This window comes from Bufo gargarizans, chromosome 9 (assembly GCF_014858855.1).
Source record: "Bufo gargarizans isolate SCDJY-AF-19 chromosome 9, ASM1485885v1, whole genome shotgun sequence".
Lineage (NCBI taxonomy): Eukaryota > Metazoa > Chordata > Amphibia > Anura > Bufonidae > Bufo > Bufo gargarizans.
Window position 1 is genome coordinate 21255888 of NC_058088.1, and position 12877 is coordinate 21268764.

At 44.4% G+C, this 12877-nt stretch overlaps 1 protein-coding gene across 1 annotated transcript in view; it reads right to left on the bottom strand.

The window, feature by feature from the left end:
* Positions 1–12877, bottom strand: part of LOC122946019 (HLA class II histocompatibility antigen, DR alpha chain-like) — a 39969-nt gene that overhangs the window by 2756 nt on the left and 24336 nt on the right. The window contains exons 3-4 of the mRNA XM_044305303.1: positions 8696–8983; positions 6763–6916 (exon numbers count right to left, since the gene is read on the bottom strand). Coding sequence (XP_044161238.1) covers positions 6771–6916; positions 8696–8983 — 434 coding nt within the window. The 3' untranslated portion in view covers positions 6763–6770. The remainder of the gene's footprint in view (positions 1–6762; positions 6917–8695; positions 8984–12877) is intronic.

A 12877-nucleotide genomic window follows, 5' to 3' on the forward strand; every position in this document is an offset into this window, starting at 1 on the left:
TTTCCAATGGATGGTGGGCAGTTGGACAGTGCTGTCCCTTTTTGCAAGTTTTGCTACATTAACAAACGAGCGGAGGAAACCCGAGCAGGTGAAGCTTCTACTAAGTCCTCTTGCACACAAACATTTTTTCTTTCGGTTTACGTTCCGTTTTTTTGCATTCCGTGTACGGAACCATTCATTTCAATCGATCCGCAAAAAAAAACGGATGGTACTCCGTATGCCTTCTGTTTCCGTATTTCCGTTCAAAGATAGAACATGTCCTATTATTGTCCGCATAAAGAACAAGGATAGTACTGTTCTATCAGGGGCCAGCTGTTCCGTTCCGCAAAAAATGGAATGCACACGGACGTCATCCGTATTTTTTGCGGATCCTTTTTTTTTTGCTGATCGCAAAATACAGAAAAATCCATACGGTCGAGTGCAAGAGGCCTAATTCTCTTGTAAAACAAGAATGAGTATTTGGGTTGGTAAAAAAAAAAAAAAAGCGCTGTGCACTGTTGGCTTCAATTGGGGGGGGGGGGCATATATTAAATGAGTGACATATGGAAGCTGGCCTTTAGACCCCTTTCACACGAGCGAGTTTTCCGCCTGGGTGCAATGCGTGACGTGAACGCATTGCACCCGCACGGAATCCTGACCCATTTATTTCAGTGGGTCTGTGTACATGAGCGTTTTTTTATTCATCAGTTCTGCGTTGCGTAAAAAACACAGCATGTTCTATATTCTGCATTTTTTACCAAGCCCTGGCCCCATAGAAGCGAATAGGGATTCAGTGAAAAACGCATCGTATCCAGAAGCAAATGCGGATGTGATGTTTTTCACTGATGGTTGCTAAGAAATGTTGTTTGTAAACCTTCAGTTTTTTATCACTCGCATGAAATACGCATCAAAACGCATTGCACCACGCGGAAAAAAACTGAACAACTGAACGCAATCACAGACAAAACTGACTGAACTTGCTTGCAAAATTGTGCAAGTTTCACTGAACGCATCTGGACCGAAACCGTCACGCCCGTGTGAAAGAGGCATTACTGTTCAAAAGTGGTCACATGAGGGCCTCTTCTTCAGGGCTCCTGAACACGACCGTAGCAGTTTTTGCAGTCCGCAAATCGCGGATCCGCAAAACATGGCTACCGGCCGTGTGTGTTCCGCATTTTGTGAAACAGAATGTCCGGCCCATAATAGAACAGTCCTATCCTTGTCCGAATGGGACATGTTCTATTTTTTTTTTGCAGGTGGTGCAGAATTGACATATGGGTGCGGACAGCACACGGTGTGCTGTCCGCATTTTTTTCAGCCCCGTTGAAATGAATAGGTCCGCATCCGATCCACAAAAAAAAAAGATCGGATGCTAAAAAAAAATAGTTTGTGTGCATGAGCCAATAAATGAAATTGATCTTTCTTAGGCTACTTTCACACTTGCGTTTTTCTTTTCCGGCACTGAGTTCCGTCATAAGGGCTCAATACCGGAAAAGAACTGATCAGTTTTATCGCCATGCATTCTGAAGGGAGAGAAATCCGTTCAGGATGCATCAGGATGTCTGCAGTTCAGTCACTGAATGGTGTTTTGGACGGAGAAAATATCGCAGCATGCTGCAGTATTCTCTCCGTCCAAAAATCCGGATCAGTTGCCGGAATGTCGGATACGGCATTAATTTACATTGAAATGTATTAGTGCCGGATCTGGCATTAAATATACAGGAATGCCAGATCCGTCCTTCCGGTCTGCGCATGCACAGACCAGTAAAAATTTGAGAAAAAAAATTTGAAACGGATCCCGTTCTTGCAATGCATTTGGGAGACGGCTCCGCATCGGGATCTGTCTACAAATGCTGTCCGTTTGCATGCAGATTGCCTGATCCGGCAGGCAGTTCCAGTGACGGAACTGCTTGCTGGATCACCCTGCCGCAAGTGTGAAAGAAGCCTTAACAGGTGAATGGAGCTTTATTGTGGACTGCCAACGTGTAAGGAGTGGCAAGAGAACCCAACAGAGTGTTTGTTTTTCTGCCTTCCTAGTGTCAATTTATACCACAGAGCATCCAACGCAGATGTGAACAAGCTGTGCTCAATATATAACATTGAAGACTGTGAATGAAAGATTTTAAGGTTGGGTTCACAAGTCTTTACAAGTCTAATAAGCAAAAAAGTAAAGCACAATGTAGGTGAATGCAGTTTTACAAATCCACTTTCGCAAGCAGCAGAAAAAAAGTGCAAATTCTAGAGCATGCTGCTGATTTTCTAATCCACACGATGCTCTATAAGTTAGTTTTTTTCTGAATTTAGGTTTCACAAATTAACTGCAAAAGGTTAAATTCTGCAGCAAAATCCACGTTTTGGCCACATCTGGACTAAATATGTACCTGATTATACAACAACTCAAGGAGAATAAGTAAATTAAATTCGTTTTTTCTCTCCTTTCTCTTTCCTCCTCCTCTTTCATTATGGGGTTAGGCTACTTTCACACTTGCGGCAGCAGGGCCCGGCAGGCTGTTCTGGCGGGGGAACAGCTAATGCTAGCCCAGCGTGCCGCCTGAAGTCTGCTGCGGCCCCATTCACTATAATGGGGGTGGGCCGGAGGTCCGGCCACAGCACGGCAAACAAGCCGAGACAGCCACACAAAAAACGCAGCATAGTTCTTGTCCGGCCGCCTCTTGGCTTGTTTGCCATGCTGCGGAGCGGACTTCCGGCGGCACGGTGGGCTAGCGTTATCACGGATCCGGCAAGCTGTTCCTCTGCTGGAATAGCCTGCTGGACCCTGCTACCGCAAGTGTGAAAGTAGCCTTTTTTGTTTATAGCTGGAATATTTTATTAAATATTTGTTATATATATAATAAAAACAGCTTTTCATAAATCAATAGTACAATCAAAGATAAGAAACTTCATAATACACTCATTGACAAAAAATATCTCACACCAAGAAGGAGTTGTTGTAATGGAATGAACCGTTGTGTGTGAACGTAATGATGAGATATGTAATTGATTACAATATTAGAGCGAAAGAATACGATTATCGGGGAAAACTGTACACTTGCAGTGAGGCTCTAGGACACTGTTGGACCATCTCTAGCCTGGATACAAGATGAGATACTGCTGGGCATGGAGCCACACAGAGTCAGTATGGTATCCTGCGGCACATTTGCTCACAGATGTTACAGTCGGGCCTGTAGATACTGCACACCCATAGGCTGCTGTAGCCGGTCCCAACTCTGTGTGTATTTGCTTCTGTCACTCACTAGCAGCTCCTCCTCTCTCCACACACTGCTATGGACAGGATGTAACTATCTGCATATAGATTCTATTGAACTGATTTCACACTGAATGGACAGCTAAGGGCAGAGGAGGATAGCAGCCTGATAAGTGGGGAAAGAGGCATTTTTTTTAATTAAATTGGACATATTACAGAGTTTCTTGTCTTTGCTTTTACTATTGATTTATGAAAAGTTGTACATTAAAATTGGAGATACTATTTGTATCATGAACAGGGGCGGATTAAGTGCATGATAGGCCCGGGGCTGTCTACCCAACTTGGGCCCCCCCCCCCTCCATTTTAGTTTAGTTTTTTAGTTTTTTGTATGAAGAGGCTGCGGTGCTTTATGAGCGCCACAGTCTCTTCTTAGGCCATATGACATCTTCAGACAAAAAAAAAATACCCCAAATTGGGTCCTAAACTGAAAAATTTGGTCGTCAAATTTAAAATACATATAATTGTAATAAAAAAGACATGGAGGAGAATACAGCACCACATACCTGTTACATCCAGTGACATCTCCTGTCATGTAGACCTTCTATTTCCTCTTCTCCTCCATTTGACCCAGACCACCATGGCAAATTCTTTTAGCTGCATCTCGTCTCTACAGTTTGTAACACAGACACGTTAGATTTCTCAATTTTTCCATCAACCTCCTCATCCTGGTGTCCCCAATACTGTGCCCGTTGTGCTCCCCAATGCCCCAGGAACTATACTGCTGAAAAAATAGTGACCCTGATAGATATAATTGGGGTAATTTATCAAACTGGTGTAAAGTAGAACTGGATTTCCAAAAGAGCTGTCAAATATGAAAGGTGGAATCTGATTGGCTGCTATGGGCAACTAAGCCAGTTCTGCATTACACCAGTTTGATAAATTACCCCAAATGTTCCTATAGTGTCCACAGCAGCTAACATGTCCCCTAGAGACCCCCAGTAATAATACCACCCTCTATTGTGCTCCGGGCAATAATCCCTGTATAGTGTCCCCAGAAATAATTGAATTGCCCCTATAGTGCCTCCCCAATAGCAACACCCCCATATAGTAATTTCCACCACACTGCCCCCACATAGTAATCCCCCCCATAGTAATTTGCCCCCACACAGTAATTTCCCCCAAACTGCCCCCATATAGTAGTTTGCCCCCACACAGTAATTTGCCCCACACTGCCCCCATATAGTAGTTTGCCCCCACACAGTAATTTGCCCCACACTGCCCCCACATAGTAATTTGCCCCACACTGCCCCCACATAGTAATTTGCCCCATACTGCCCCCACATAGTAATTTCCTCCACACTGCCCCCACATAGTAATTTCCTCCACACTGCCCCCACATAGTAATTTCCTCCACACTGCCCCCACATAGTAATTTCCACCACACTGCCCCCACATAGTAATTTCCACCACACTGCCCCCACAAAGTATTTTGCCCCCACATAGCAATTTTCCCACATAGCAATTACCCCACACTGTCCCCACATAGAAATTACCCCACACAGAAATTACCCCACACTGTCCCCACATTGCAATTTCCCCCACACAATAGTTTCCCCCACATAGTAATTTGCCCCCACACTGCCCCATCTAGTAATTTGCCCCCACATAGTAGTCCCTCTCATAGTAATTTGTCCCCACATAGTATTCCCTCTCATAATAATTTGCCCCCACACAATAGTTTTCCCCACACTGCCCCCACATAGTAATTTGCCCCCACATAGTAATTACCCCACACTGTCCCCACATAGAAATTACCCCACACTGTCCCCACATAGAAATTACCCCACACTGTCCCCACATAGAAATTACCCCACACTGTCCCCACATAGAAATTACCCCACACTGTCCCCACATAGAAATTACCCCACACTGTCCCCACATAGAAATTACCCCACACTGTCCCCACATAGAAATTACCCCACACTGTCCCCACATGGCAATTTCCCCCACACTGCCCCCACACAATAGTTTCCCCCACATAGTAATTTGCCCCCACATAGTCCCCACATAGCAATTACCCCCACACAATAGTTCCCCCACACTGCCCCCAGATAGAAATTTGCCCCCACATAGTAGTCCCTCCCATAATAATTTGCCCCCACACAGCAATTTGCCCCCACACAATAGTTTCCCCCACACTGCCCCATCTAGTAATTTGCCCCCACATAGTAGTCCCTCTCATAATAATTTGCCCCCACATAGTAATTTGCCCCCACATAGTATTCCCTCATAATAATTTGCCCCCACACTGCCCCATCTAGTAATTTGCCCCCACATAGTATTCCCTCCCATAATAATTTGGCCCCATACAGCCCCCACATTCCCCCTTATGTAATCGACTTCCCTAATAGGTCCTCCTGTGTCCCCCCCCCCAAGTAGGCAAATGAAATAAAAAAATAAAAAATGAACAAAAAATGAAAAAATAAATACTCACCTATGTCCAGGGCCAGGCGCTTGCTCGCAGAGGAAGGAAGGCGGGCGGGATGAGTCAGGCACGTCACAGTGCTGCGTCCCGACACAGACGCGTGATGACGTCATCACGCACGCCTGCACCGGGATTTCACTACCGCATAGGCCTCAGGCCTACAAGGCCTGAGGCCTATGCGCTGAATACCGGTGATCGGCGACGGGACAGGGAGCTATGCGCTCCCGTGCCCCGCCGCAGTATGTGGGCGTTCGGGTCAGCGTTGGGCCCCCCAGCGGTGCTGGGCCCGGGGCTACCGACCCGAACGTCCCTATTGTAATCCGCCACTGATCATGAATACAACCTCTGCTCTGTTGGGGCATACAGACATCATAGAGCAGGTCCGTTATAGGAACCAGAATGGAAAGCTGCTCTGTACAACCAGCTCCATTCTGGTAGACTCCAACCATCTTTTTATTACATGGACGACCATTCATCTGAATGCCTAATGTGTAATACTATATTGCATGGGAAGTGACTGGTTGGCCGTAGTTCCCAGGCCAAAATCAGCTGTTTGCTGGTGATGCAGGGAGCAAGGCTAAAGGTTAATACGCTGATCACCCCAATTTTTAAAAGGAGTTGGCCACAATATATAACTAGCTGCCAGGAACGAGGCGGTTTGTAATCCACTGTTATTTAACCATTGGAGCCAATGTCCAATGGTTTAATGCGCTTAATTCTTGTTTACTAACCTCCAAGACAGTACTGCGGTCCCAAAATTGGCCGCTGATAGAGGTGTCATGTGACCAGCTCCGTCCATCAGTGGCCTCAAATGACTTACACTGCTGGCGGACAGGGGAACTAGCGCATCTGCAGTCTGTACGCAGTATAAATCAATTGAGTCAGCTGATGGACGGGACTGGTCATGGGACCCTCCATCAGTGGCCATTTTGGTACTGCAGCGCCGGCCAGCAGGTAAGAGGAGCAGCTAATAAACAAGAATAACGCGTACGAAACATTGGACATCGGTGCTGACGTAGCCAAGACCTTCAAGGAAATAATGAATCCACCTTCAAGGAATAACAATGGTTACTCCAATAACATTAGCTTTTACCTGCACAGTTAGTGCCCTCTTGCCTTATTCATGTTCTTCCTCCCTTTAAATATCAGCACAATGCCAACAACAATTCCAAATATCCCAAAAGCGAGCCCTAGGCCGCATATAATGTTCTTAGATGAATGCGAAATATGGCTGGGAACTTCAGGATCTAGGATAAATGAAAGCATAAGACAATCAACATAAGAAATCACGTAATACAATAAAAAGCACACATCCTGCACCATCTATTGTTTTTTCTATACTTTTTGATGCACTCACATGGGGAGCAAATTGCCATCACAATCTTTGTCACAACTGACACTGCCTCACAAGATAATTGAGCAACTTTATATATTACCTATTGTGATATATACATATACCTACTTCCACCATGTAGGACTGTCATCTTCTCCGTGGGCATGCTTCTTTGCTGGATTAGGTTTGGAGATGTTCTCATGTGTGTGTTGTAGTTTGTAATGTATTTAATTGTGAGGGCCACATGAAAAGTTCTAAGGGGTTTTCCAGGTTTACTGCGGTATACTCATATGGTTGTTCACCTCATTTACATCTTCCCCATGCATTTTTATTCTCAATTTGGACTCTCCAGAACAGTTTTCACCATATCAAAGGAATCCTTTTGGTTTGTTTCCTTCCTGTATGTAGCACTTCCTGTTCCTGTATCCATCCAAACCCATGATGCACTTCTCTTTTCTCTGCCTCAGGTCCAACGCCCAGCAAATTTATACCTCCTCCCACCCAGCTAGTTATATAGACACTCCTCTATCATTTATCCCCCATGGACATAACATCATAGGGAAGGAGAATGAGATGTATGGCCATGGTCAGCCCAAAACGAGAGATAGGAGCAATAAAAAGGTAAAAGAAGTACATTACAAAGTTACCTTCATAAATTATTATTTTAAAAGGACTTTGATGCAAACTGGAAAACCCCATTAAAAGGGAATCTGTCACAAGAGACCTCCCTATCCAACTGCATAGATGCTTAGCTGTGGTTGACCTGATTAAGACACTGTTTTTGGCCCCTTGCAGACGAGCGAGTTCCACACTCCTGACTCGCAGTGTGAGTATGCGGCAGCTCCCGTCCCGACATCCCAGCACTGCCGGGGTCGCAGAGCACTTTATTAATTTATGATGCTATGTAACCCTCGTAGTTCTAGAATGTATTGGATAACACTGACATAATGCTGTCACCATTATCCTATACATTCCAAAACTGTAAGGGTTACATAGCATGATAAATCAATATAATACTAAGCAACCCCAGCAATGCTGGGAAGTCGGGACGGGAGCTGCCGGATACTCACGTTGCAAGTCCAATGCGTGTAACTCACTCGTCTGAAAGGGGCCTTTCTTTCATTGATCCAAGGCTTCATTCCCGAGTTATGATCATTTATCCTAATATGTAAATTAGTCATGTGGTGTAACAAGGGCATCACTACTGTTCTCATTGCACCCAGGCTCCACTCCTTTCTGGGGTCAGCTGCTCCCTGGCTGATTTCCCACTGCCTGGCCCTGTTAATCACAGCAGCCAAAGAGCGGCTGGCCCAAGAAAGGAGTGGAGCTTGGGTGTGTAACGGCAATGCCCTCGTTGCACCAAATGCCTAAATGCATATTAGGATTAAGTGTCATAACTCGGGAACGGGGCCTCATATCAACAAAAGAAAAACTGTTTTAATCAAGATATTTTAACTTGACTCCTGTCATTTCTATGGAAAGTAATTTCAGTGGATTTTTTTTAAGTAGAGCAATACAAATTCTAGATGTCGCCCCATCCTGAGCAGCAACGTGGGGATTCATTTTATATGGCATTGGCCTGTTATATATGCAGCATAATTACTGTACAGAATATATAGCAAATGCGTTTGTCTGACTTTCCTTTTGTAAATGTATCAGATCTGATGGAAATATAGTAATGTTTGTCACTTACACCAGAACTTGTTGGTGGGGTTGACAGAGAGTCCGTCGTGCTCCACAGAACAGGTGTACACATCGCCCTTTTGAGGAACAGTAGCTAAGTAGAGGAATTTGCTGAAGGACCCGTCTGATGCAGGATAATAGACAGTCTCTGTCACACCGACTGTCACCGGCTCGTTATTCTTCAGCCAGCTCATCTTAATGACAGGGGGAAAGAACTGGGTGGCGAGGCAGACCAAGGTGACAGGCTCACCCAGAACCAGCGGCTTCTCTGTATATATATGTATGTCGTCTCTAGCCACTACCAAGAAAAAAAATATATATCAAATTTAAGATTTAAGTCTATTAGATAAATTAAATGGTCACTGTACTTTTATTAAACTTTACATATATCAACAGTAAAAGTGAATGTAGGAAATATTGTAATATAACTAAAATATTGGAGTAAGGCCCCTTTCACACGGGCGAGTTTTCCGTGCGGGTGCGATGCGTGCGGTGAATCCTGACCCATTCATTTCTATGGGGCTGTGCACATGAGCGGTGATTTTCACGCATCACTTGTGCGTTGAGTGAAAATCGCAGCATGCTCTATATTGTCCGATTTTCACGCGACGCAGGCCCCATAGAAGTGAATGGGAAGCGTGAAAATCGCATAGCATCCGCAAGCAAGTACGGATGCGGTGCGATTTTCACACACAGTTGCTAGGAGACGATCGGGACGGAGACCCGATCATTATTATTTTCCCTTATAACATGGTTATAAGGGAAAATAATAGCATTCTGAATACAGAATGCATAGTAAAACAGCGCTAGAGGGGTTAAAAAAATAAATAATAATTTAACTCACCTTAGTCCACTTGATCGCGAAGCCGGCATCTCCTTGTGTCTCCTCTGCACTGAACAGGACCTGGAGTGAGCTGCTGCATTAAATAGAGGTTAAGGACCTTTAATGACGTCACTCCGGTCATCACATGGTCTTTTACCATGGTGAATCACCATGGTAAAAGATCATGTGACGTACCATGTGATGACCGGAGTGACGTCATTAAAGGTCCTTAACCTCTATTTAATGCAGCAGCTCACCCCAGGTCCTGTTCAGTGCAGAGGAGACACAAGGAGATGCCGGCTTCGCGATCAAGTGGACTAAGGGGAGTTAAATTATTATTATTATTTTTAACCCCTCTAGCGCTGTTTTACTATGCATTCTGTATTCAGAATGCTATTATTTTCCCTTATAACCATGTTATAAGGGAAAATAATACAATCTTCAGAACATCAATCCCAAGCCCGAACTTCTGTGAAGAAGTTCGGGTTTGGGTACCAAACATGCGCGATTTTTCTCACGCGAGTGCAACGCATGACAATGTTTTGCACTCGCGCGGAAAAATCGCGCATTTTCCCGCAACGCACCCGGCTCTTATCCGGGCAAAAAAACTGACGCCCGTGTGAAAGAGGCCTAAAAATGTGAAGGTAAGAACTGTGATGGTATGTCCACAAGTGGCAGAATGCTGCAGATTTTCCACAGCGGATTTATTTATGCACTTATATAGCGCTTTACAGACATTAGCATCCAACTGTCCCCAGTGGGGCTCACAATCTAAGGTCCCTATCAGTCTGTCTGTGGAGTGTGGGAGGAAACCAGAGAACCCGGAGGAAACCCAAGCAAACGTGGGGAGAACATACAAACTCCATGCAGATGTTGTCCCTGGTCAGACTTGAACCTAGGGCCACTGCAAGGCACAGTGCTAACCACAACAGTTTACAGTAGCAGCAAAGAGGTTGAGATTTACAAAAAATCTTATCCACACAATGCATAAAAAAAATCAGCATACAGCACTTATTTTAAATCCACAAAATGTTGATTTATACTGTCAGTTTCTGCCATCCATTTCTCCCTTTGCAATGCAATGTGTGAAACAGACATCAAATTGACAGCAAGGTTCACATCAAAATCCACACAAAACTGCTGATTGGTTCCGGATGCCTTCAGTGAAACTCACACCATTTTGCAAGCAAGTTCAGTCAGTTTTGTCGTTTCAGTTTTTCCACACGGGTGAAATCCGTTTTGATGCATTTTTCATGTGCGTGAAAAAAAACTGAAGATTAACAAACAGCATCTCCTAGCAACCATCAGTGGAAAACGCATTGCACCCGGACAGCATCCGGATGCAATGCGTTTTTCACTGAAGCCCCATTCAGTTCTATGGGGCCAGGGCTGCATGAAAAACACAAAATATAGAACATGCTGCAAATTTTCCTGAATGCAGAACTGATGCATTAAAAATAACGCTCATGTCACAGACCCATTGACCCCCTGGGTCCAAGTCAGAGGGGACAAGCGACCACACAGAAGGATTCCCCCACTACAAAGCAAGATAGACTCATTGGTGGCAAATATCTCTTCATACACTCTTTCTGATTTGGAACTTTCCCTCCTGAATAAGCGACTGTCATTTTGCGCCACCACACATATTGACTGGTTGAAGTATGAAATAGATTTGTTTGCTTTCGTTAGAAGATTGAGACTTAAAGCCTTCTTCGCCACCTGTCCATTGGAAGGTCCACCAAAAATATTCTCTGTAGCAACCAGTGAAACTCTGTCACTCACAAGCCTTAACCTTTTCACCAAAAGTAATTTGGTGAAACAATAACAATGTAGTGGAAGCGTATATCTCTTTAGTTCAAAGAGATATTGGCAAACTTAGAACACAGGTCCCACAACTTAGGTATAGGTCTAACCTCACAAAAACAGAGTTAACCAGTTAGGAAAGGTTGGACGGGATTGCTGATCTGCGGGATAGTCATTTGAACTATGACTTTACCCGATACATGGGGGTGCCTCCCCCCTTTTAACCCTGTTAATGTATGCTGCCCCTTCTATATACTTTGGGGACTAATGGCCGCAGTGACCCCTTGAGTAGGGTTGAAGGTCAACTAAACATTGATCACTCCCCTGTAGGGATCACTGTGTTTGTTTTTGGGACTCATGTAAGGACTAGGAGACGCCCAATTGACGACTCCAGTCATATTGAGCCCCCTTATATAATAAACTATTGTTCGGCTCCTCTCTAACTGTCCATCTATTCAGGCTCCCCCTGTTAATTGATTAATTTTGTTTTTCTTTGTAATTAGTTATTCCCAGTAGTATTTAGGTTCTCCTTTAGGATGTGATTCTATTATTGAGTCGCTTCCATGCTCTAGTAACAACATACGTCACTTAACACTCCCCTTTTTCCTCTATTGTCTGTAGCGTGATCCTTTCCCTGCACCTAGCAACAGGAATACGTCATTAGATGCCTTTTTTCCATTGGCTGCAGCGCAAATCTTTTTCTAAACCTAGCGCATGCACAGTGGATTGGGGAGTACGCCGGACATTAGCGCGCGCCTTCCTGCACAGCATCGGAACTCACACGGGGCACCACCAGGGTAAAGTAAGTGGCTCACCCATGTTTTTTATGAATTTAATGTATACTTCTATAGACCTACATGTATTTTTATGTATGATTAACACATATGTTGAGGTATTTTGATTATTATTGGTAACACCCCCCCCCCCCCTCCCCACTTCCTGGGAGGTGTCACACACACCCACAAAATCGCCCTTTATAAGGCACATCTTGTATTGTGATTTCACTGCTTGATAAAGACCAGAGATGGTCGAAACGTCGCTGTCCCTATGCTGCTGATTTAAAATAAAAAGACTGGACTTTGCATAAACGGAGGAGTGCTGCAGATTTATACGTATTATTGATACATGCCGGGACTCCCAGCCAGGATCTCTACTCGCGAGCACCACCTCTCCTATCAATGGTAGATATTTTTTCCAATTGCTGGAATTTGTAGTGCTGCTTATCTTTGGTTATTTTTGAAATGACTGAGTCAGGATTTAGTGCGGGTGCTTTGTGTTCACTTCACGTATTGCACCTGCGCGGAAAACTCGCTCGTGTGAAAGGGGCCTAAAGCTTCGGGAATTTGATTCTCCTCCCTTTTCTCTTGTTTCCCACTCCCCCATCCCTTGTCAGTTGTCTTTTGCTTGGTTTGTATGGTCTTGGTTCATTTTTGTAACTCTCATTCAATTAATTATGTTATATTTTGCCAGGAAAAAGGAATTCCTGAGAGTAGATCATATCACATGCGGCTGTCACCCACTAACTGAAAACTGGGTGTTCCAGGCCCCACTGGTTAAACAAAGAAC